This window comes from Chamaea fasciata, unplaced genomic scaffold (genome assembly GCF_029207755.1).
Source record: "Chamaea fasciata isolate MVZ Bird 193981 ecotype frontalis unplaced genomic scaffold, bChaFas1.0.hap1 SCAF_827, whole genome shotgun sequence".
Lineage (NCBI taxonomy): Eukaryota > Metazoa > Chordata > Aves > Passeriformes > Sylviidae > Chamaea > Chamaea fasciata.
In genome coordinates, this window is record NW_027094912.1 from 21,743 (window position 1) to 45,336 (window position 23,594).

Sequence of the window (23,594 nt, forward strand, 5' to 3'; positions counted from 1 at the left end):
CCAGGGTGACGTCACCCGAAGGGACAGTGTCACCTCCTGGGGTAGTGTCACCTGCCCGGGGTGGTGGCGGCACCTGTGGATGACGTCACCCTTGTCACCCTCCTTGTCACCGTCACCCCCCAGGCCATTGTCACCTCCCCAGGGGTGGTGACACCATAGGGATGATGTCACCCTCATTGTCACCGTCACCCCCCAGGCCATTGTCACCTCCCGGGGTGGTGGCACCTGTGGGTGACGTCACCCTCGTTGTCACCGTCACCCCCCAGGCCATTGTCACCTCCTGGGGTGGTGGCACCTGTGGGTGACGTCACCCTCGTTGTCACCGTCACCCCCGCAGGTCGATGCCGCTCCCGAGGCCGTCGTCCCCCGGCGCGATGACGTCACCCAACGGGGCGGCGGCACCGCCGGCGTCGCTGTCACCTGAGCCGGTGACGTCACCCAACGGGGCGGCGGCACCGCCGAGGTCGCCGACGTCGCCGCGGCTCTGGGGACAGAGGGTGGCACTGGAGACAGCGGCCACCGCCAGGTCAGTGTCGCTGTCACCTCCCTGTGGAGTCATTGTCACCTCCCCCGGGGTCAGTGTCACCTCCTGGTCGTTGTCATTGGTCCCTGGGATCAGTGTCACCTCCCCTGGGGACATTGTCACCTCCTGGTCATTGTCACCTCCCCCTGTGTCATTGTCACCTGTCCCTGGGGTTATTGTCACCACCAGGTCAGTGTCATCTCGTGGTCATTGTCACCCAATGGGACAATGTCACCTGTGACATCACTGTCACCTCCCTGGTCACTATCACCCCTGAGACCATTGTCACCCCCTGGGACATTGTCACCTCCTGGGACATTGTCACCTCCTGGGTCATTGTCACTCAACTGGGACATTGTCACCTCTGATGTCATTGTCACCTCCTGGGTCATTGTCACTCAACTGGGACATTGTCACTTCTGATGTCATTGTCACCCCGTGGGACATTGTCACCTCCAAGGCCACTGGGGTTGATGTCACCTGTGACGTCATTGTCACCTCCTGGGCCTGATGTCACCCAATTGGGACAATGTCACCTGTGACGTCATTGTCACCCCATGGGACGTTGTCACCCCCGGGGCGTTGTCCCCTGTCACCCCCGAGGTCACTGTCACCCCAGGGGTCAATGTCAGGTGAACAGGGGGCGGGGCTTGGTGGGATGGGCGTGGTCACTTTTGTGGGTGTGGCTTTAAAGGGGAGGAGCTTAAATATGTGGGACTTAATGGGGTGGCGCAATTGTGGATGTGGCTAATCACGGTTTATATGCAAATGAGGGGGGTGGTTTGATTTTTAGCCCCGCCCCTTAGCTGGGGCCGTGGGGTGGGGTTCAAAGGGGCGTGGCCTGGTGGGAGGAGCTTGTGATGAGAAGGGGTGGAGCCTCATGGTGGGTGTGGCCACTATGAGGTGCACAAAAAGGGGGAGGAGCCTCAATGAGTGGGCGGGGCTTAGAGGGGCAGGTTTCTCTTATGCAAATTAGGCAAGAAAATCGCTGGTGGGCGGGGCTAAGTGGGGTCATTACACGGTCTGGCACCCGGGGTCACTGTCACCTCCGATGTCATTGTCACCCCGCCCCCTTCTCCCCTGACCACGCCCCCCCCTCCCCGCAGGCCCCGCCCCCCGTCCCCGCGCGGCGACACCAGCGAGGACGACGACGAGGCGGCCGCGGGCGCGGCGACGCCGCGGGGACGTTACTTCGGCTACGCCCGCACCGTGGTGGCCTCGGCGCCCGGCCTGTCCCCGCCGTCCCCTCGTCCCCGCATCCAGCAGCTGGACGGCGCCGACGACGGCGCCCGGGGGACGCCGGGGACGCCGGGGACGCCGGGGACGACGGGGCCGCCGCCCCCCGAGGGGCTGCCCCCCGACATCGTGGACTTCGTCCTGCGCGGCGTCACCGGCGACGGGGACGCGGCCGCCAACGGGGACGGGGACGGCGGCGCCTGGCGGGGACAGCGGCTCGGGGACATCGGTCAATGTCACCGGCTCGGGGACGTCGATGGGAGCCACCACCTTGGGGACATTGATGGGAACCACCGGCTCGGGGACATCGGTCAATGTCACCGGCTTGGGGACAGTGGTCAATGCCACCGGCTTGGGGACATCGATGGGAACCACCGGCTCGGGGACATTGATGGGAGCCACCGGCTCAGGGACATTGATGGGAACCACCGGCTTGGGGACATCGGTCAATGTCACCGCCTTGGGGACATCGATGGGAACCACCGGCTTGGGGACATCGGTCAATGTCACCGGCTTGGGGACATCGATGGGAGCCACAGACTTGGGGACATCAGGCAGGGACAGGGGCTTGGGGACATTGATGGAAGCCACCAACTTGGGGACATCGATGGAAGCCACCAGCTTGGGGACATTGGTCAAAGCCATCGGCTTGGGGACATCAATCAACGCCACCAACTTGGGGACATTGATGGAAGCCACCAATTTGGGGACATCAGGCAGGGACATGGGCTTGGGGACATCAATCAAAGCCACCACCTTGGGGACATTGGTCAAAGCCACCACCTTGGGGACATTGATGGAAGCCACCACCTCGGGGACATCGATCGAAGCCACCACCGCCTCGGGGACATCGCTCAGGGCCACCAGCTTGGAAACATCCAGGGCCACCGCCGCCGCCTCGGGGACATCGGGCAGGGCCACCGGCTCGGTGACGTCATCCAGGGCCACCGCCGCCTCGGGGACATCGGCCAAGGCCACCGGCAGCTCGGGGACATCTCTCAGGGCCACCACCGCCGCCGCCACCTTGGGGACATCTCCCGGGGCCACCACCCGGGCGACGTCAGCCAGGGCCACGCCCCCAGCGGCGCCGGCGCCACCAACGGCCACGGGGACGCCTTGGGGACACCTTGGGGACGTGCCAAGAGGCCGGGGGAGGGGACGGGGCCGGGGACAAAGAGACCGCGGCTGGAGCTGGACACCGGGGACGGCGGGTGAGGACACGGGGACACCGGGGACACTGGGGACACTGGGGACACTGGGGACACTGGGGACACTGGGGACACTCGGGACACCTGGGGACACCTGGGGACACCTGGGGACACTTGGGGACACTTGAGGACACTGGGGACACTTGGGGACACCAGGGACACCGGGGACCCTGGGGACACTGGGGACACTGGGGACGCTGGGGACACTGGGGACACTGGGGGCACTGGGGACACTGGGGACACTGGGGACACTGGGGACACTGGGGACACTGGGGACACCTGGGGACACTGGGGGACACTGGGGACACTTGAGGACACTGGGGACACCTGGGGACACTTGGGGACATTGGGGACACTGGGGACACGGGGGACGCTGGGGGCGCTGGGGACACCTGGGGACACTTGGGGACACTTGAGGACACTGGGGACACCTGGGGACACTGGGGACACTGGGGGACACTGGGGACACTGGGGACACTGGGGACACTGGGGGACACTGGGGACACTGGGGACACTGGGGACAATGGGGACACTGGGGGGACACTGGGGGACACTGGGGACACTGGGGACACTGGGGACACTGGGGACACTGGGGGACACTGGGGACACTGGGGACACTGGGGACACTGGGGGACACCGGGGACACCGGGGACACCGGGGACACCGGGGACACTGGGGACACTTGGGGACACTGGGGACACTGGGGACACTGGGGACACTGGGGGACACTGGGGACACTTGGGGACACTTGGGGACACTGGGGACACTGGGGACACTTGGGGACACTTGGGGACACTGGGGACACTGGGGATACTGGGGACACTGGGGGACAATGGGGACACTTGGCGACACTGGGGGACACTGGGGACACTGGGGACACTGGGGACACTGGGGGGACACTGGGGGACACTGGGGACACTTGGGGACACTGGGGACACTGGGGGACACTGGGGACACTGGGGGGACACTGGGGGACACTGGGGACACTTGGGGACACTGGGGACACTTGGGGACACCTGGGGACACCTGGGGACACTTGAGGACACTGGGGACACCTGGGGACACTGGGGACACTGGGACACTGGGGGACACTGGGGACAATGGGGACACTGGGGACATTTGGGGACGCTGGGGACACTTGGGGACACTGGGGACATTGGGGACACTGGGGACACTGGGGACACTGGGGACACTTGGGGACACTGGGGACATTGGGGACACTGGGGACACTGGGGACACTGGGGACACTGGGGACAATGGGGACACTGGGGACATTTGGGGACGCTGGGGACACTTGGGGACACTGGGGACATTGGGGACACTGGGGACATTTGGGGACACTGGGGACACTTGGGGACACTGGGGACATTGGGGACACTGGGGACACTGGGGACACTGGGGACACTTGGGGACACTGGGGACACTGGGGACACTGGGGACATTGGGGGGATTGGGGACACGGGGGGCAGTGGGTGAGGACACCTGGGGACCTCGGGGACAGTGGGAACATTGGGGACGTGTTTGTCCCGGTTCGATGTCACCTGTCCCAGTTTGGGGTCACCTGTCCCAGCTTGTCCCAGTTTGGTGTCACCTGTCCCAGTTCAATGTCACCTGTCCCAGTTTGGTGTCACCTGTCCCAGTTTGTCCCAGTTTATGTCACCTGTCCCAATTTGTCCTAGTTGGTGTCACCTGTCCCGGTTCAATGTCACCTGTCCCAGTTTGTGTCACCTGTCCCAGTTTCTCCCAGTTTGTGTCACCTGTCCCAGTTTGTCCCAGTTTATGTCACCTGTCGCTGTCCCCTCCCCTCAGGCTGAAGGAGGAGCCGGAGGAGCTGATGAGCGACAGCTGCGGGTGAGACCCAAAATCCCAAAATTCACCCCAAAATCACCCAAAATTTCCCAAAATCCCCAGAATTCACCCCAAAATCACCCAAAATTCACCCCAAAATTTCCCAAAATCCCCAAAATTCACCCCAAAATCCCCCAAAATTCACCCCAAAATCCCCCAAAATTTCCCAAAATCCCAAAATTCACCCCAAAATCACCCAAAACTTCCCAAAATCCCCAAAATTTACCCCAAAATCACCCAAAATTTCCCAAAATCCCCCAAATTTACCCCAAAATTTACCAAAATCCCCAAAATTTACCCCAAAATTCACCCCAAAATCCCCCAAAATTCACCCCAAAATTTCCCAAAATCCCAAAATTCACCCCAAAATCACCCAAAACTTCCCAAAATCCCCAAAATTTACCCCAGAATCACCCAAAATTTCCCAAAATCCCCCAAATTTACCCCAAAATCCCAAAATTTACCAAAATCCCCCAAATTTACCCCAAAATCCCAAAATTTACCAAAATCCCAAAATTTACCCCAAAATCCCCCAAATCCACCCCAAAAAATCCCTAAAATTCCCCGAACTTCCCCAATTTTTTCCCCAATTCTCCAGAATTTCCTCAAAATTCCCCCCCAGAATTCCCCAAATCCTCCGGAATTTCCCCCAAAATTCCCCCAAATCATCCAAAATCCACCCAAAATTCCCAAAACTCATCCAGAATCCTCCGGAATCTCCCCCCTCCCCCCTCCCAAAAAATTCCCGGAATTTCCCGCCAGGTCCCCCGCCCAGTGACGTCACCTCGGAGCCCCCCCTGGGCCACCTGTGCAGGTGAGGGCGGAGTTTGGGGCGGATTTGGGCGATTTTGGGGCTTTTTTGGGGATGGATTTCGGGGGATTTTGGGCGGATTCGGGAATTTCGGGGCGTTTTGTGTCTTTTGGGGGAATTTTCGGGGTGATTTGGGGGAATTTGGGGGGATTTTGTGGTGGATTTGGGGGGATTTGGGGGAATTTTGGTTGATTTTGGGGCAATTTCGGGTGATTTTGGGTCGTTTTCGGGTTGATTTGGGGTAAATTTGTAATTTCGGGCGATTTTGGGCAATTTTGGGGCAGTTTCAGATGATTTTGGGTCATTTTGGGGTTGATTTTGGTAAATTGGTGTAATTTCAATTGATCTGGGGGTGATTTGGGGGCAATTTCAGGTGATTTTGGGTCATTTTGGGGTGATTTTGTCCCGTTTTGGGCTCATTTTGGGTTGATTTTCGTTGTCTTTGGTTGATTTGGGGTCGATTTCTGTTGATTTTTGGGTTGATTTTTATCGATTTTGGGGTTTTGTCCGTTTTATTTCGGGTTGATTTTGATTGAATTTGGGTTGATTTTGATTGATTTTTATATTGATTTTGCGGTTGATTTTTATTGACTTTTTAATTGATTTGGGGATGATTTTGATTGGTTTTGATTGATTTTGGGTTGATTTGGATTGATTTTTTTATTTTTATTGATTGTTGTTATTTTTTTATTGATTTTTTAATTGATTTTGGGTTGATTTTTTATTGATTTTGGGTTGATTTTTATTGATTTTTTATTTTTCTTGATTGTTATTGTTTTTTATTGATTTTTTAATTGATTTTGGGTTGATTTTTTAATTGATTTTTGCGTTGATTTTTTTGATTGATTTGGGGTCGATTTTGATTGATTTTCAGTTGATGTTGATTGATATTTTTATTGATTTGGGGTTGATTTTAATTGATTTTTTAAATTTTAATTGTTTTTTTATTGATTTTTATTGATTTTTTATTGATTTTGGGTTGATTTTTAATTGATTTTGGGTTGATTTTGATGGATTTTGGGTTAATTTCTATTAATTCCGAGGAATTTTCTCCCCTTTCCCCCCCACAGGCGGCAGCTCCGAGGACGAGGACGAGCCCCTCCCACAGGGCGGGGCCGGGGGCGGGGCCTCCTCCCCAGGCCACACCCCCTCTCCTGGCCACGCCCCCGGCCACGCCCATCTGCGCTTCGAGATCAGCAGCGAGGACGGGCTGAGGGTGACGGCGCCCAGCCTGGAGGGTAACTGGTTATACTGGTTTATACTGGTTTATACTGGTTTATACTGGTTTATACTGGGAGGGGCTGAGGGTGACGGCGCCCAGCCTGGAGGGTAACTGGTTATACTGGTTTATACTGGTTTATACTGGTTTATACTGGGAGGGGCTGAGGGTGACGGCGCCCAGCCTGGAGGGTAACTGGTTATACTGGTTTATACTGGTTTATACTGGTTTATACTGGGTTATACTGGTTTGAACTGGGAGGGGCTGAGGGTGACAGCGCCCAGCCTGGAGGGTAACTGGTTATACTGGTTTATACTGGTTTATACTGGTTTATACTGGGAGGGGCTGAGGGTGACGGCGCCCAGCCTGGAGGGTAACTGGTTATACTGGTTTATACTGGTTTATACTGGGTTATACTGGGAGGGGCTGAGGGTGACGGCGCCCAGCCTGGAGGGTAACTGGTTATACTGGGTTATACTGGTTTATACTGGTTTGAACTGGGAGGGGCTGAGGGTGACGGCGCCCAGCCTGGAGGGTAACTGGTTATACTGGTTTATACTGGTTTATACCGGTTTATACTGGGAGGGGCTGAGGGTGACGGCGCCCAGCCTGGAGGGTAACTGGTTATACTGGTTTATACTGGTTTATACTGGTTTATACTGGGTTATACTGGGAGGGGCTGAGGGTGACGGCGCCCAGCCTGGAGGGTAACTGGTTATACTGGGTTATACTGGTTTATACTGGTTTGAACTGGGAGGGGCTGAGGGTGACGGCGCCCAGCCTGGAGGGTAACTGGTTATACTGGTTATACTGGTTTATACTGGTTTGAACTGGGAGGGGCTGAGGGTGACGGCGCCCAGCCTGGAGGGTAACTGGTTTATACTGGTTTATACTGGTTTATATTGGTTTATACTGGGAGGGGCTGAGGGTGACGGCGCCCAGCCTGGAGGGTAACTGGTTATACTGGGTTATACTGGTTTATACTGGTTTATACTGGGAGGGGCTGAGGGTGACGGCGCCCAGCCTGGAGGGTATCTGGTTATACTGGTTTATACTGGTTTATACTGGTTTATACTGGTTTGAACTGGGAGGGGCTGAGGGTGACGGCGCCCAGCCTGGAGGGTAACTGGTTATACTGGGTTATACTGGTTTGAACTGGTTTGAACTGGGAGGGGCTGAGGGTGACGGCGCCCAGCCTGGAGGGTAACTGGTTATACTGGGTTATACTGGTTTATACTGGTTTATACTGGGAGGGGCTGAGGGTGACGGAGCCCAGCCTGGAGGGTAACTGGTTATACTGGGTTATACTGGTTTATACTGGTTTATACTGGGTTATACTGGGAGGGGCTGAGGGTGACGGCGCCCAGCCTGGAGGGTAACTGGTTTATACTGGTTTATACTGGTTTATACTGGTTTATACTGGTTTATACTGGTTTATACTGGTTTATACTGGGAGGGGCTGAGGGTGACGGCGCCCAGCCTGGAGGGTAACTGGTTATACTGGGTTATACTGGTTTGAACTGGTTTGAACTGGGAGGGGCTGAGGGTGACGGCGCCCAGCCTGGAGGGTAACTGGTTATACTGGGTTATACTGGTTTATACTGGTTTATGCTGGTTTGAACTGGGAGGGGCTGAGGGTGATGGCGCCCAGCCTGGAGGGTATCTGGTTATACTGGTTTATACTGGTTTATACTGGTTTATACTGGTTTGAACTGGGAGGGGCTGAGGGTGACGGCGCCCAGCCTGGAGGGTAACTGGTTATACTGGTTTATACTGGTTTATGCTGGTTTATACTGGTTTGAACTGGTTTGAACTGGGAGGGGCTGAGGGTGACGGCGCCCAGCCTGGAGGGTATCTGGTTTATACTGGTTTATACTGGTTTATACTGGGTTATACTGGGAGGGGCTGAGGGTGACGGCGCCCAGCCTGGAGGGTAACTGGTTATACTGGGTTATACTGGTTTGCGCTGGGTTTTACTGGGTTATACTGGTTTATACTGGGACACATTGGGGATATTGGTTTGTATTGGTTTATACTGGGTTATACTGGTTATAGTGGTTTATACTGGGTTATACTGGGTTATACTGGGTTATACTGGTTTGTACTGGGTTATACTGGGTTATACTGGGAGGGGATTTGGGGTTACTGGTTCTTACTGGTTTGGGGTTTGGGGTTACTGGTTTTTTGGGGGAATTTTGGGGAATTTTGAGGAAGATTTTCTGGCGTTTTCAGGACGATTTTTTGGGGGGATTTTGGGCGTTTTCTGGGATAATTCCAGGGCGGATTTTGGGATGATTTTGGGATGATTTTGGGATGATTTTGGGGGATTTTGGGGGATTTTGGGGGATTTGGGGTGACCCCTCCCCCCCGTGCCCCCCCCAGGGGCGTGGCGGGCGGTGCTGGAGCGGGTGCAGGAGGCTCGAGCCAACGCCCACCTGAGGCACCTGAGCTTCGCAGGTGAGACCCCAGAAAACCCCTGAATCACCCAAAATACCCCAAATCACCCCAAAATCACCCCAAAAAACCCAAAATCACCCAAAATAACCCCAAATCACCCCAAAATCACCCCAAAAAACCCCTGAATCACCCCAAAATACCCCAAATCACCCCAAAATCACCCCAAAAAACCCCTGAATCACCCCAAATACCCCAAATCACCCCAAAATCACCCCAAAATCACCCCAAAAACCCCAAAATACCCCAAAACCTGCCCAAATCACCCCAAAATACCCCAAAATCACCCCAAAAAACCCAGAATCACCCAAAAAACCCCAAAATCACCCAAAATAACCCCAAATCACCCCAAAATCACCCCAAATCACCCCCAAAAACCCCCAAATCACCCCAAAAAACCCCTGAATCACCCCAAAATACCCCAAATCACCCCAAAAACCCCAAAATCACCCGAAATCACCCAAAATCACCCCAAAACCTGCCCAAATCACCCCAAAAAACCCAAAATCACCCAAAAAACCCCAAAATCACCCAAAATACCGGAAAATCACTCCAAAAACCCCCAAATCATCCAAAATACCCAAAAATCAACCCAAAACACCCCAAAATCACCCCAAAAAAACCCAAACTCACCCAAAATACCCAAAAATCACCCAAAATCACCCCAAAAAACCCAAAATCACCCAAAATACCCCAAAATCACCCAAAATACCTGAAAATCACCCCAAAACCTGCCCAAATCACCCCAAAATACCCCAAAATCACCCCAAAAAAACCCAAAATCACCCCAAAAAAACCAAAAATACCCCAAAAATCCCTTTCAAACCCCCAGCCCCATTCTGAAGCCCCCAGCCCCTTTCTGAACCCCCCAGCCCCGTTCCGAAGCCCCCAGCCCCATTTTAAAGCCCCCAGCCCCCATTCTGAAGCCCCCAGCCCCCCGTTCCGAAGCCCCCAGCCCCATTTAAACCCCCCAGCCCCATTTAAACCCCCCAGCCCCCATTTTAAACCCCCCAGCCCCCATTTAAACCCCCCAGCCCCATTTAAACCCCCCAGCCCCCATTTTAAAGCCCCCAGCCCCATTTTAAACCCCCCAGCCCCGTTCTGAAGCCCCCAGCCCCCATTTTAAACCCCCAGCCCCATTTTAAAGCCCCCAGCCCCGTTCCGAAGCCCCCAGCCCCATTTTAAACCCCCCAGCCCCATTTTAAACCCCCCAGCCCCATTTAAACCCCCCAGCCCCCATTTAAACCCCCCAGCCCCATTTTAAAGCCCCCAGCCCCATTTGAACCCCCCAGCCCCCCGTTCCGAAGCCCCCAGCCCCATTTAAACCCCCCAGCCCCCATTTTAAAGCCCCCAGCCCCGTTCTGAAGCCCCCAGCCCCATTTGAAGCCCCCAGCCCCGTTCCGAAGCCCCCAGCCCCATTTGAAGCCCCCAGCCCCGTTCCGAAGCCCCCAGCCCCATTTAAACCCCCCAGCCCCCTGTTCTGAAGCCCCCAGCCCCATTTTAAACCCCCCAGCCCCCATTTTAAACCCCCCAGCCCCCATTTTAAAGCCCCCAGCCCCCCGTTCCGAAGCCCCCAGCCCCATTTGAACCCCCCCAGCCCCGTTCCGAAGCCCCCAGCCCCATTTGAACCCCCCCAGCCCCGTTCCGAAGCCCCCAGCCCCTCTGGTGCCCCGTCAGGCATGAGCGGGCTGCGGCTGCTGGGCATCCACCACGACGCCGTGGTTTTCCTGCTGGAGCAGCTGCCGGGGGCCGGCGCCTGCTCCCGGTACCGGTTCCGGTACCACCCGCCGCGCCGGGAGCCGCCGCTCGGCCCGCCGCCGCGGAACCCCTCGGGCTGCGCCCGCGCCGAGCTCTACCTGAGGTGGGGCGGGGACGGGACGGGGACGGACTGGGACGGACTGGGAGGGACTGGGATAGACTGGGAGGGAACTGGGATGGGACTGGGATAGACTGGGAGGGACTGGGAATGAACTGGGAGGAGCTGGAAGGGACTGGGATAGACTGGGAGGGAACTGGGATAGACTGGGATGGGACTGGGACAGACTGGGAGGGACTGGGACAGACTGGGAGGGACTGGGATAGACTGGGAGGGACTGGGAATGAACTGGGAGGGAACTGGGATGGGACTGGGATAGACTGGGAGGGACTGGGAGGGACTGGGATAGACTGGGAGGGAACTGGGATAGACTGGGATGGGACTGGGATAAACTGGGAGGGGCTGGGATAAACTGGGATGGAACTGGGATAAACTGGGAGGGAACTGGGAGGGACTGGGATAAACTGGGAGGGAACTGGGAGGGACTGGGATAAACAGGGAGGGAACTGGGAGGGACTGGGATAAACTGGGAGGGAACTGGGAGGGACTGGGATAAACTGGGAGGGAACTGGGAGGGACTGGGATAAACTGGGAGGGAACTGGGAGGGACTGGGATAAACTGGGAGGGACTGGGAGGGGACTGGGATGGAACTGGGATAAACTGGGAGGGGGATGGGATAAACTGAGAGGGACTGGGACGGGACTGGGATGAACTGGGAGGGGACTGGGATGGGCTGGGAGGGATTTGGGATAAACAGGGAGGGACAAGACACTGGGAGGAGACTGGGACAAACTGGGACGGGGTTGAAAAGGACTGGGATGGACTGGGAGGGCTTTGGGGGAACTGGGAAGGGCTGGGAGGGGACAGGGATGAACTGGGATGAACTGGGAGTTACTGGGATGAACTGGGAAGGTTCCAAGCCCCCTCAGGGGTCTCCCACCCCCTCCCCTGAGCCCCCCGTGATGTCACCCCTGGGGGTGGGGACAACTCGGGGGAGGGGGGGTGGGGAGATCCCTGTGTGTGGGGCGGGGCCACCCACGAATGGGGCGCGGTCACCCGCAGGTGGGGCGGGGCCACCCCCAGGTGAGGGGGGTCCCCGCCGAGCCCTCCGCTGCCCCGCAGGAAGTGCACCTTCGACATGTTCAGCTTCCTGGCGTCGCAGCACCGCGCCCTGCCCCAGGGACCGCCGCCCCGCGAGGACGAGGAGGACGAGGTGCAGCTGAAGCCCACCCGGTGAGGCCCCACCTGCGCAGGTGCCCCTGGGCGCCGCCCCCCGCCGCGGGAAGATTGGGGGGGCTGCCCTTGGAGGAAAAAAACGCTCGGGGAGGTCGTGGGCGCACCTGGCGTGCCGAGAAGCCGAGGTGTGGGCACACCTGGTGTCCGGACAATCCCAGGTTTGGGCACACCTGGTGTCGGGACAATCCCAGGTTTGGGCACACCTGGTGTCGGTACAATCCCAGGTTTGGGCACACCTGGTGTCTCTACAATCCCAGGTTTGGGCACACCTGGTGTCGGTACAATCCCAGGTTTGGGCACACCTGGTGTCGGTACAATCCCAGGTTTGGGCACACCTGGTGTCGGTACAATCCCAGGTTTGGGCACACCTGGTGTCGGTACAATCCCAGGTTTGGGCACACCTGGTGTCGGGACAATCCCAGGTTTGGGCACACCTGGTGTCGGTACAATCCCAGGTTTGGGCACACCTGGTGTCGGTACAATCCCAGGTTTGGGCACACCTGGTGTCGGTACAATCCCAGGTTTGGGCACACCTGGTGTCGGGACAATCCCAGGTTTGGGCACACCTGGTGTCGGTACAATCCCAGGTTTGGGCACACCTGGTGTCGGGACAATCCCAGGTTTGGGCACACCTGGTGTCTCTACAATCCCAGGTTTGGGCACACCTGGTGTCGGGACAATCCCAGGTTTGGGCACACCTGGTGTCGGTACAATCCCAGGTTTGGGCACACCTGGTGTCGGGACAATCCCAGGTTTGGGCACACCTGGTGTCGGTACAATCCGAGGTTTGGGCACACCTGGTGTCGGGACAATCCGAGGTTTGGGCACACCTGGTGTCGGGACAATCCCAGGTTTGGGCACACCTGGTGTCGGTACAATCCCAGGTTTGGGCACACCTGGTGTCGGGACAATCCGAGGTTTGGGCACACCTGGTGTCGGGACAATCCCAGGTTTGGGCACACCTGGTGTCGGTACAATCCCAGGTTTGGGCACACCTGGTGTCGGGACAATCCCAGGTTTGGGCACACCTGGTGTCGGTACAATCCCAGGTTTGGGCACACCTGGTGTCGGTACAATCCGAGGTTTGGGCACACCTGGTGTCGGGACAATCCCAGGTTTGGGCACACCTGGTGTCGGTACAATCCCAGGTTTGGGCACACCTGGTGTCGGTACAATCCCAGGTTTGGGCACACCTGGTGTCTACAATCCCAGGTTTGGGCACACCTGGTGTCGGTACAATCCCAGGTTTGGGCACACCTGGTGTCGGTACAATCCCAGGTTTGGGCACACCTGGTGTCGGTACAATCCCAGGTTTGGGCACACCTGGTGTCGGGACAATCCCAGGTTTGGGCACACCTGGTGTCGGTACAATCCCAGGTTTGGGCACACCTGGTGTCTACAATCCCAGGTTTGGGCACACCTGGTGTCGGGACAATCCCAGGTTTGGGCACACCTGGTGTCTCTACAATCCCAGGTTTGGGCACACCTGGTGTCGGTACAATCCCAGGTTTGGGCACACCTGGTGTCGGTACAATCCCAGGTTTGGGCACACCTGGTGTCGGGACAATCCCAGGTTTGGGCACACCTGGTGTCGGTACAATCCCAGGTTTGGGCACACCTGGTGTCGGTACAATCCCAGGTTTGGGCACACCTGGTGTCGGTACAATCCCAGGTTTGGGCACACCTGGTGTCGGTACAATCCCAGGTTTGGGCACACCTGGTGTCGGTACAATCCCAGGTTTGGGCACACCTGGTGTCGGTACAATCCCAGGTTTGGGCACACCTGGTGTCGGTACAATCCCAGGTTTGGGCACACCTGGTGTCGGTACAATCCCAGGTTTGGGCACACCTGGTGTCGGTACAATCCCAGGTTTGGGCACACCTGGTGTCTACAATCCCAGGTTTGGGCACACCTGGTGTCTCTACAATCCCAGGTTTGGGCACACCTGGTGTCGGTACAATCCCAGCTTTGGGCACACCTGGTGCCCCTCCCATCCCTGTGACCCCCCAGGTGTCCCCCTAAATTATTTGGGACCCCCCCAGCACCTTTGGGTGACACCTGCAGACCCCCCGAATCACCTGGGAACCCCAAAAATCCAGCCGGGATCCCCCAAAGTTGTCGCACCCCTGGAATTTTCTGGGTGCACCTGGTGTCCCTCCCACACCTGGGCGGGGGGAGGGGCTTCCCCCAAAATTTTGGGGTCCCCACGAGGGTTTTTTTGGGGGGCGGGGGAAGATTTTGGGGAGTTTTTGGGGTTATTTGGGATTTTTTTAGGGCGGGGGGGGAGGGGTGATTTTGGGGTCGCACCTGGGGGGGGATTTGGGGAATTTTTGGGGGGATTTTTTGGGGATTTTTTGGGGAGAGTTTAAAGGGTTTGGAGGTTTTTTTTTGGGGGGGGCGAATTTTGGGGGTTTTTTTGGGGGAGTTTGGAGGATTTTTGGGGATTTGGGGGAATTTTGGGGGATTTTTGGGGATTTTTGGGGATTTTATGGGATTTTTGGGGGGATTTTTGGGAGGTTTTGGGATATTTTGGGGAGAGTTTAAAGGGTTTGGAGGTTTTTTGGGAGAGGGAATTTTGGGGGGTTTTTTTGGCAGAGAGTTTGGAGGATTTGGGGAATTTTGGGGGGATTTTGGGGGATTTGGGGGGATTTTTGGAGAGTTTTCGGGATTTTTGGGGATTTTGGGGGATTTTTGGGGAATTTTGGGGGGGAATTTTGGGAGGTTTTTTTGGGGATATTTTGGGGAGAGTTTAAAGGGTTTGGAGGTTTTTTGGGGGAGGGAATTTTGGGGGGGTTTTCTTGGAACTTTGGAGGATTTGGGGGAATTTTTGGAGATTTTTGGAGATTTTTGGGGATTTTTTGGGATTTTGGGGGATTTTTGGAAATTTTTCGGGATTTTTTGGAGATTTTTGGGGATTTTTTGGGATTTTTTGGGGGGATTTTTGGGGGGAGTTTGGGGGATTTTTGGGGATTTTTGGGAGGTTTTTTGGGATATTTTGGGGAGAGTTTAAAGGGTTTGGAGGTTTTTTTGGGGGGGAGAATTTTGGGTTTTTTTGGGGAGGAGTTCGGAGGATTTGGGGGAATTTTTTGGGATTTTGGATGGAAATTTGGGGATTTTTTTTTTATTTTGGGGGAATTTTGTGGCGTTTTTTGGGGATTTTGGGGGTGGTTGGGCTTTTTGGGGGGAACTTTGGGATTTTTTGGGGTTTTTTGGGGAGATTTGGGGTTTTTTAGGGATTTGGGTTTTTGGGGGGATTTTTTTTGGGATTTGGGGTGGTTTTGGGGGGGATTTGGGTGTTTTTTTGGGATTTGGGGTTTTTTGGGATTTGGGTTTTTTGGGATTTGGGGTTTTTTGGGTTTTTTTTTTGATTTGGGTTTTTTTGGGGGGGGATTTGGGTTTTTTTGGGATTTGGGTTTTTTGGGGGGATTTGGTTTTTTTCGGGGGGTTTTTTTGGGAGTTTTTTTGGGATTTGGGACTTTCGGGGGGGGAGGGGTGTTTGGGGGTCTCCCCGGTTTTGGGGGGACCCCCTGACGCCCCCCCCAGCCGCGCCACCAGCCTGGAGCTGCCCATGGCCATGCGCTTCCGGCACCTCAAGAGAACGGCCAAGGAGGCGGTGGGCGTGTACCGGTGAGTGGGCACACCTGGGCACACCTGGGGACACCTGGGCACACCTGGGGACACCTGGGGACACCTGGGGACACCTGGGGACACCTGGGACACACCTGGGGACACCTGGGGACACCTGGGGACACCTGGGACACACCTGGGGACACCTGGGCACACCTGGGGACACCTGGGCACACCTGGGGACACACCTGGGGGACACCTGGGACACCTGGGGACACCTGGGGACACCTGGGACACACCTGGGGACACCTGGGGACACCTGGGGACACACCTGGGAACACCTGGGGACACCTGAGGACACCTGGAACACACCTGGGGACACCTGGGGACACCTGGGGACACCTGGAATACACCTGGGCACACCTGGGGACACCTGGAACACACCTGGGGACACCTGGGCACACCTGGGCACACCTGGGGACACCTGGGGACACCTGGGGACACCTGGGGACACACCTGGGCACACCTGGAACACACCTGGGGACACCTGGGGACACCTGGAACACACCTGAGATACACATGAGATACCTGAGGACACCTGGGGGCACCGGGGGACACACCTGGGGACACCCAAAATACACCTGGGGCCATTTGAGGACACCCGGGACGCACCTGAGGACACACCTGGGGACACCTAAAATACACCTGGGGACACACCTGGGGCGACCTGGAGGACAGCTGGGCACACCTGGGGACACCCAAGATACACCTGGGGACACACCTGAGACACCTGGGGACACCTGGGACACACCTGGGGACACACCTGGGGACATCTGGGGACACCTGGGGGCACATTTGGGGTGGATTTTTAGGGGGATTTTGGGGGTTTTTGGGGTTCCCCGGATTTGGGGGCGACCCTGTTCCATCCCACCTCAACCATCCACGGGCTGCAGAGAATTTTGGGGTTCCCGGGGTTATTTTGGGGTTTTCTTGGCAGTTTTTAGGAGTTTCCCGGGCGGATTTTTGCAGAATTTTCGCCATTCCCGGGTGAATTTTTTGGGAATTTTGGGGATTTTTGGGGGGTGACCTCGATCTCCCCAAAACAGCTCGGCCATCCACGGGCGGGGCCTGTTCTGCAAGCGGAACATCGAGGCCGGGGAGATGGTGATCGAATATTCCGGAATCGTCGTGCGCTCCGTGCTCACCGACAAGCGGGAGAAGTTCTACGACAGCAAGGTGGGAAAATTCGGGAGGAGGAGGGGAGGGGGAAAAAAACCCCAAAAAACGGCAAAAACGCCCCAAAAATGGCAAAGAAACGTCAAAAAAATGAGGAGAACGCCTCAAAAAATGGGGAGGGGGGGTGGGAAGCGTCGAAAAACGGAGGGAGAGGCTCGGAAACGGAAAAATTCGGAAATGGGGGGAAAGTCTGAAAAATCGGGATTTAAAAAAATGGGGGGAAATGATGGAAAACGGGAGGGACACCCCCCAAAAAAATGGGGGAGGGAACGCCGAAAATTGGGGGAGGGGGAAAGCCGAAAAATTGGGAGGGAGAAAACCTCCGAAAAAAAACGGAGAAAACACCCCAAAAATGGGGTGGGGGGAGGGGGAAAGTTTGAAAATCGGGGGAATGTCCTAAAAATCGGGGGAATGTCCTAAAAATCGGGGAGCAGATTCCAAGAACGGGGGGGAAATCCCCAAAAAACCCCAAAAAACGAGGGGGGGAGATGCCGAAAAACGGGAGGGACGCGCCAAAAATTGGGGGGAAAAGCCAAAAAGGAATCGGGGATGCCCTGAGAAACGGGAAGGGAGATCCCGCGAAACTGGGAGGAAAAACGGAAAAATAAAGAGGGAGGGAAAGCCCAAAAGTTTGGGGGGAACGATCCCGGCCCGTGAGGATGTGCCCGGACTTGGATGGCGTCTGCCAGTGGTGGGAAAAGGGGGAAATGATGGGAAAATGGCGGGAAAGGGGAGGGGGAAAGGGCGGGAAATGGGAGGGGAAATGGCGGGAAATGGGAGGGGGAAATGGCGGGAAATGGGAGGGGGAAATGGCGGGAAAAAAGAAGAGAAAACAGCGGGAAATTTCAAGGGGGAAAAGGGTGGGAAAGTTACGGGCAAGTCCAGTCTCCGCGATGTCCCCAACTCTTGACCATGTCCCCAACCCTTGAGCACATCCCCACCCTTGACCATGTCCAAACCCTTGACCTTGTCCCCAGCCCTTGATGGGTCTCCAAACTTTGACCATGACCCCAAACTTTGACTGTCCCCAACCCTTGACCTTGTCCCAACCATTGACCACATTCCCAACCCTTGGCCATAACCAAACCCTTGACCACATCCCCACCCTTGACCACGTCCAAACCCTTGACCTTGTCCCAACCCTTGACCATGACCCCAACCCTTGACCTTGTCCAAACCCTTGACCTTGTCCAAACCCTTGACTGTCCCCAACCCTTGACTGTCCCCAACCCTTGACTGTCCCCAACCCTTGACTGTCCCCAACCCTTGACTGACCCCAACCCTTGAATGTCTCCAAACCCTTGACACATCCCCAACCCTTGACCGTCCCCAACCCTTGACCATGTCCCCAACCCTTGACTGTCCCCAACCCTTGACTGTCCCCAACCCTTGACCATGACCCCAACCCTTGACCTTGTCCAAACCCTTGACCTTGTCCAAACCCTTGACTGTCCCCAACCCTTGACTGTCCCCAACCCTTGACTGTCCCCAACCCTTGACCGTCCCCAACCCTTGAATGTCTCCAAACCCTTGACCACGTCCCCAACCCTTGACTGTCCCCAACCCTTGAATGTCCCCAACCCTTGACCTTGACCCCAACCCTTGACTGTCCCCAACCCTTGACCTTGACCCCAACCCTTGACCTTGTCCAAACCCTTGACCTTGTCCAAACCCTTGACTGTCCCCAACCCTTGACTGTCCCCAACCCTTGACTGTCCCCAACCCTTGACCTCGACCCCAACCCTTGACCTTGTCCAAACCCTTGACTGTCCCCAACCCTTGACCATGACCCCAACCCTTGACCTTGTCCCAACCCTTGACTGTCCCCAACCCTTGACCTTGACCCCAACCCTTGACTGTCCCCAACCCTTGACTGTCCCCAACCCTTGACTGTCCCCAACCCTTGACTGTCCCCAACCCTTGACCTTGACCCCAACCCTTGACTGTCCCCAACCCTTGACCATGACCCCAACCCTTGACCTTGTCCCAACCCTTGACTGTCCCCAACCCTTGACCATGACCCCAACCCTTGACCTTGTCCAAACCCTTGACCTTGTCCAAACCCTTGACTGTCCCCAACCCTTGACTGTCCCCAACCCTTGACTGTCCCCAACCCTTGACTGTCCCCAACCCCCCGACCACGCCCCCGACCTTCGGCCACGTCCACCCCTCTGACCCCGCCCCACGGGCTCCTGTCCCCTCAGGGCATCGGCTGCTACATGTTCCGCATCGACGAGGCCGAGGTGGTGGACGCCACCATGCACGGCAGCGCCGCGCGCTTCATCAACCACTCGTGCGAGCCCAACTGCTACTCGCGCGTCATCCACGTCGAGGGCCACAAGCGCATCGTCATCTTCGCCCTGCGCCGCATCCTGCGCGGCGAGGAGCTCACCTACGACTACAAGTTCCCCATCGAGGAGCCGGCGGCCAAGCTGCCCTGCAACTGCGGCGCCCGGCGCTGCCGGCGCTTCCTCAACTGAGCCCGGGGAGGGGCTCCGGGAAGGGAGGTCCCGGAGTGGGGCGTGGTGGGATGGAGGTGTGGGAGGATGGAGAGGTTCCGGAGGTGGTTGGAGGTGATTGGGGCTTGAGGGGGGTGTTTCGGAGAAGGTTGACGAGGTGGTGGTGGTGGTGGTGGTGGTCAACCAGGAGTTAATTGGGTCAACTGAGAATCGTGGTGGTCAACCAGGAGTTGTGGTGGTCAACCAGGAGTTGTGGTGGTCAACCAAGAGTTAATTGGGTCAACCGAGAATCGTGGTGGTCAACCAAGAGTTGTGGTGGTCAACCAAGAGCTCTGATGGTCAACTCAGAGTTGTCATGTTCAACCAAGAATCGTGGTGGTCAACCAAGAGTCATGGTGGTCAACCAAGAGTTGTGGTGGCCAACCAAGAGTCCTGGAGGTCAACCAAGTGTCGGTTGGGTCAACCAACAATCACTGGGTTCAACCCAGAGTCCTGGAGGTCAACCAAGAGCTCTGGTGGTCAACCAAGAGTCGTGGTGGTCATCCAAGAGTCGTGATGGTCAACCAAGAGCTGTGGTGATCAACCGAGGGTCCTTGGGGTCAACCAGAAGTCCTGGTGGTCAACCAAGAATCATGGAGGGCAACCAAGAATCGTGGTGGTCATCCAAGAGTCGTGATGGTCAACCAAGAATCGTGGTGGTCATCCAAGGGCCATTGGGGTCAACCAAGAGTTATTGGGGTCAGCCAAGAATCACCGTGGTCAACCAATAGTCATTGGGGTCCACCAAGAGTCGTGGTGGCCAACCGAGAGTCATGGAGGTCATCCAAGAATCATGGAGGCCAACCTAGAATCATGGTGGCCAATCAAGAGCCATTGGGGTCACCAAATCTCCTGGAGGTCATGGTGGTCACCCCAGGGTCATTGGGGTCGACCAAGAGCCGTGGTGGCCAACCGAGAGTCATGGTGGCCAACCCAGAGCGCTGGGAAGAAGACGCTGAGGTGGCCCTCGAAGCCGTGGAGATGCCTCCAGTCAACTGGGAAGACCCCAAAAGTCATGGACGGGTCCTGGAAGTCTTGGAGATGCCTCCAATCAACCGGAAGGTCCCGAAAATCACGGAACGAAATTTTGGGGCGTCCCGGAAGTCCTTGAGATGCCTCCAACCTGGGGCGCCCCCCAGTGCCACCTCCAGCCCTGGAGACCCCTCCCCTCCCCCCTCTCCCCCCCCCCCATGGGGCCCCTCCCCACCTCCCCCAACTCAAAATGGGTCCAGCCCCTCCCCCCCTCCCCTCCCCCCCCTCCCCCCCAGCATTTTTTTGGGGCGTTTCGGGTGGTTTTTTTGGGATTTTCGGGTTTTGTATTTTAATTTAAAGGGCGGCGCCAGCTCCGCCCACAATAAAGACACTGATTGGACGGGGCGGTTCTGGTTTTTGGGGGCGGGGGGGGGGAGGGGGGAGGGAGGGGAGAATCCCTTTATCCGATGATTTTAGGGCGGAAAACTGAGGGGGGAAAGGTGGGAAATGTGAGGGGAAAAGGCGGGAAACGGGAGGGGAAAATGACGGGAAACGGGAAGGGGGAAAAGTGGGAAATTTGAGGAGACCCAGCCCAATCAGGAGACCCCCAAATCCCCCCCAAAATCCAACCAAAAATTCCCCCAAATTTCCCCTCAGCCAATCAGGAATCCCCCTGAAAATCCGCCTCAGCCAATCAGGAATCCCCAGAAGTTCCCCCCAAAATCTCCCCTAAAATCTTCTTCCCCCTAAAATCCCTTCTCAGCCAATCAGAACATCCAAATCCCCCCCGAATCTCCCTCAGCCAATCAGGACCCCCCAAATCCCAAAATTCCCCCCGAATCTCCTCTCAGCCAATCAGGACCCCTCCAAACCCCAAAATCCCCCCAAAAATCTCTCCCCAACCAATCAGGACCCTCCAAATCCTCCCCAAAATCCCTCTCCAAAATCTCTCCTCAAAATCTCTCCCAACCAATCAGGAACCTCCAAAACCCCTCTCAGCCAATCAGAACATCCCAAATCCCCCCCGAATCTCCTCAGCCATCAGGACCCCCCAAATGCCAAAATTCCCCCCCGAATCTCCTCTCAGCCAATCAGGACCCCCCAAAATCTCTCCCCAACCAATCAGGAGCCTCCAAATCCCCTCTCAGCCAATCAGAACATCCCAAATCCCCCCCAAATCTCCCTCAGCCAATCAGGACCCTCCAAATCCTCCCCAAAATTCCCCCCGAATCTTCTCTCAGTCACTCAGGACCCCCCAAAATCTCTCCCCAAAATCTCTCCCAACCAATCAGGACCCCCCAAATCCCTTCTCAGCCAATCAGGACATCCCCAAATCCCCCCAAAATCTCCCTCAGCCAATCAGGACTCCCCAAATCCCAAAATTCCCCCCGAATCTTCTCTCAGCCAATCAGGACCCCCCAAAATCTCTCCCCAACAATCAGGGACCCTCCAAATCCCCTCTCAGCCAATCAGAACCCTCCAACCCCCAAAATCCCCCCAAAAATCTCTCCCCAACCAATCAGGACCCTCCAAATCCTCCCCAAAATCCCCCCAAAATCTCTCCCAACCAATCAGGACCCCCCAAATCCCCTCTCAGCCAATCAGAACATCCCAAATCCCCCCCGAATCTCCCTCAGCCAATCAGGACTCCCCAAATCCCAAAATTTCCCCCTAATCTCCTCTCAGCCAATCAGGACCCCCCAAAATCTCTCCCCAAAATCTCTCCCAACCAATCAGGAGCCCCCAAACCCCCTCTCAGCCAATCAGAACATCCCAAATCCCCCCAAATCTCCCTCAGCCAATCAGACCCTCCAAATCCTCCCACAAAATCCCCCCAAAATCTCTCCCAACCAATCAGGAGCCTCCCAAATCCCCTCTCAGCCAATCAGGACCCTCCAAACCCCCCAAATCCCCCCCCCAAAAAAAAATCTCTCCCCAACCAATCAGGACCCTCCAAATCCTTCCCAAAATTCTTCCCAAATTTCCTCCCAACCAATCAGGAGCCCCCAAAATTCCCCCTCCCCCCCTTTCCCCCAAAAATCCTCCCGTCCTCCTCCCCCCCCCAAAAAATTAAATCGTGTCCCCCCCCCCCCAAAAAAAATTCCCCCCACGGAACCCCTCCCCCCCTCCCTCCCCGCCCCTCCCCCACCCCTCCACCCCTCCCTTCCCCTCCCCCCCCCGGGGGGCCCCGCCCGGATTAATCCGCGTCCCCCCCACGCCCCAAATAAATTCAATTAAAAAAAAAAAAAAAAAAACAAAAAAACAATTTTGGGGAAGGGGGGGGGAGGGGAAAGGTGGGGGAGGGGGCGTGGCCGGCTGGGAAAGGGGGCGTGTCCTCCCCCCTCCCCCCTCGCGGGAGCGGCGCGGGGACAACGCGGGGACAACGGCGGGGACGGCGCGGGGACAGCGCGGGGGACAGCGCGGGGACAGAGCGAGGGGGACAGCGGAGGCGGCGGGGCCCCACCCCCACCCGGCCCCCCCGAGGGGCGGAGCGAAGGTTTGGGGAGGGGGGGGAGGGGGGGGGACCAGTATGGCCCAGTTTGGACCAGTTGGTGGGTTGTGCCCGGCCCCGGTTTGGCCCCGGTTCCTTCGGTTCTTCCTGGCCCAGTTTTGGACCAGTTTGACCCAGTTCCCGGCGTCACCCCGTCCCAGTTTGGACCAATTCCTGGATTGTCCCTGTCCCAGTTTGGCCCAGTTCCTGGTGTCACCCCCGTCCCAGTTTGGCCCAGTTTGGCCCCAGTCCCGGTGTCACCCCGTCCCAGTTTGGACCAATTCCTGGATTGTCCCTGTCCCAGTTTGGCCCAGTTCCCCGGTGTCACCCCCTCCCAGTTTGGACCAATTCCTGGATTGTCCCTGTCCCAGTTTGGCCCAGTTCCTGGTGTCACCCCGTCCCAGTTTGGGACCAATTCCTGGATTGTCCTGTCCCAGTTTGGCCCAGTTCCCGGTGTCACACCGTCCCAGTTTGGCC

The 23,594-nt window shown here is 56.8% G+C and overlaps 1 protein-coding gene across 1 annotated transcript in view; it reads left to right on the forward strand.

The window, feature by feature from the left end:
* The window catches only part of LOC136305954 (histone-lysine N-methyltransferase 2B-like), a 32,499-nt gene extending 12,773 nt beyond the window's left edge, over positions 1-19,726 (forward strand). The window contains 12 exon segments of the mRNA XM_066209289.1: positions 338-415; positions 1,500-1,528; positions 1,630-2,970; positions 4,734-4,818; positions 5,578-5,629; positions 6,697-6,864; positions 9,228-9,302; positions 10,977-11,160; positions 12,239-12,349; positions 15,897-15,980; positions 17,027-17,156; positions 19,361-19,726. Of these exon segments, the coding sequence (XP_066065386.1) occupies positions 338-415; positions 1,500-1,528; positions 1,630-2,970; positions 4,734-4,818; positions 5,578-5,629; positions 6,697-6,864; positions 9,228-9,302; positions 10,977-11,160; positions 12,239-12,349; positions 15,897-15,980; positions 17,027-17,156; positions 19,361-19,636 (2,613 nt within the window). The 3' untranslated portion in view covers positions 19,637-19,726.
* Positions 19,727-23,594: the final 3,868 nt, after the last annotated feature.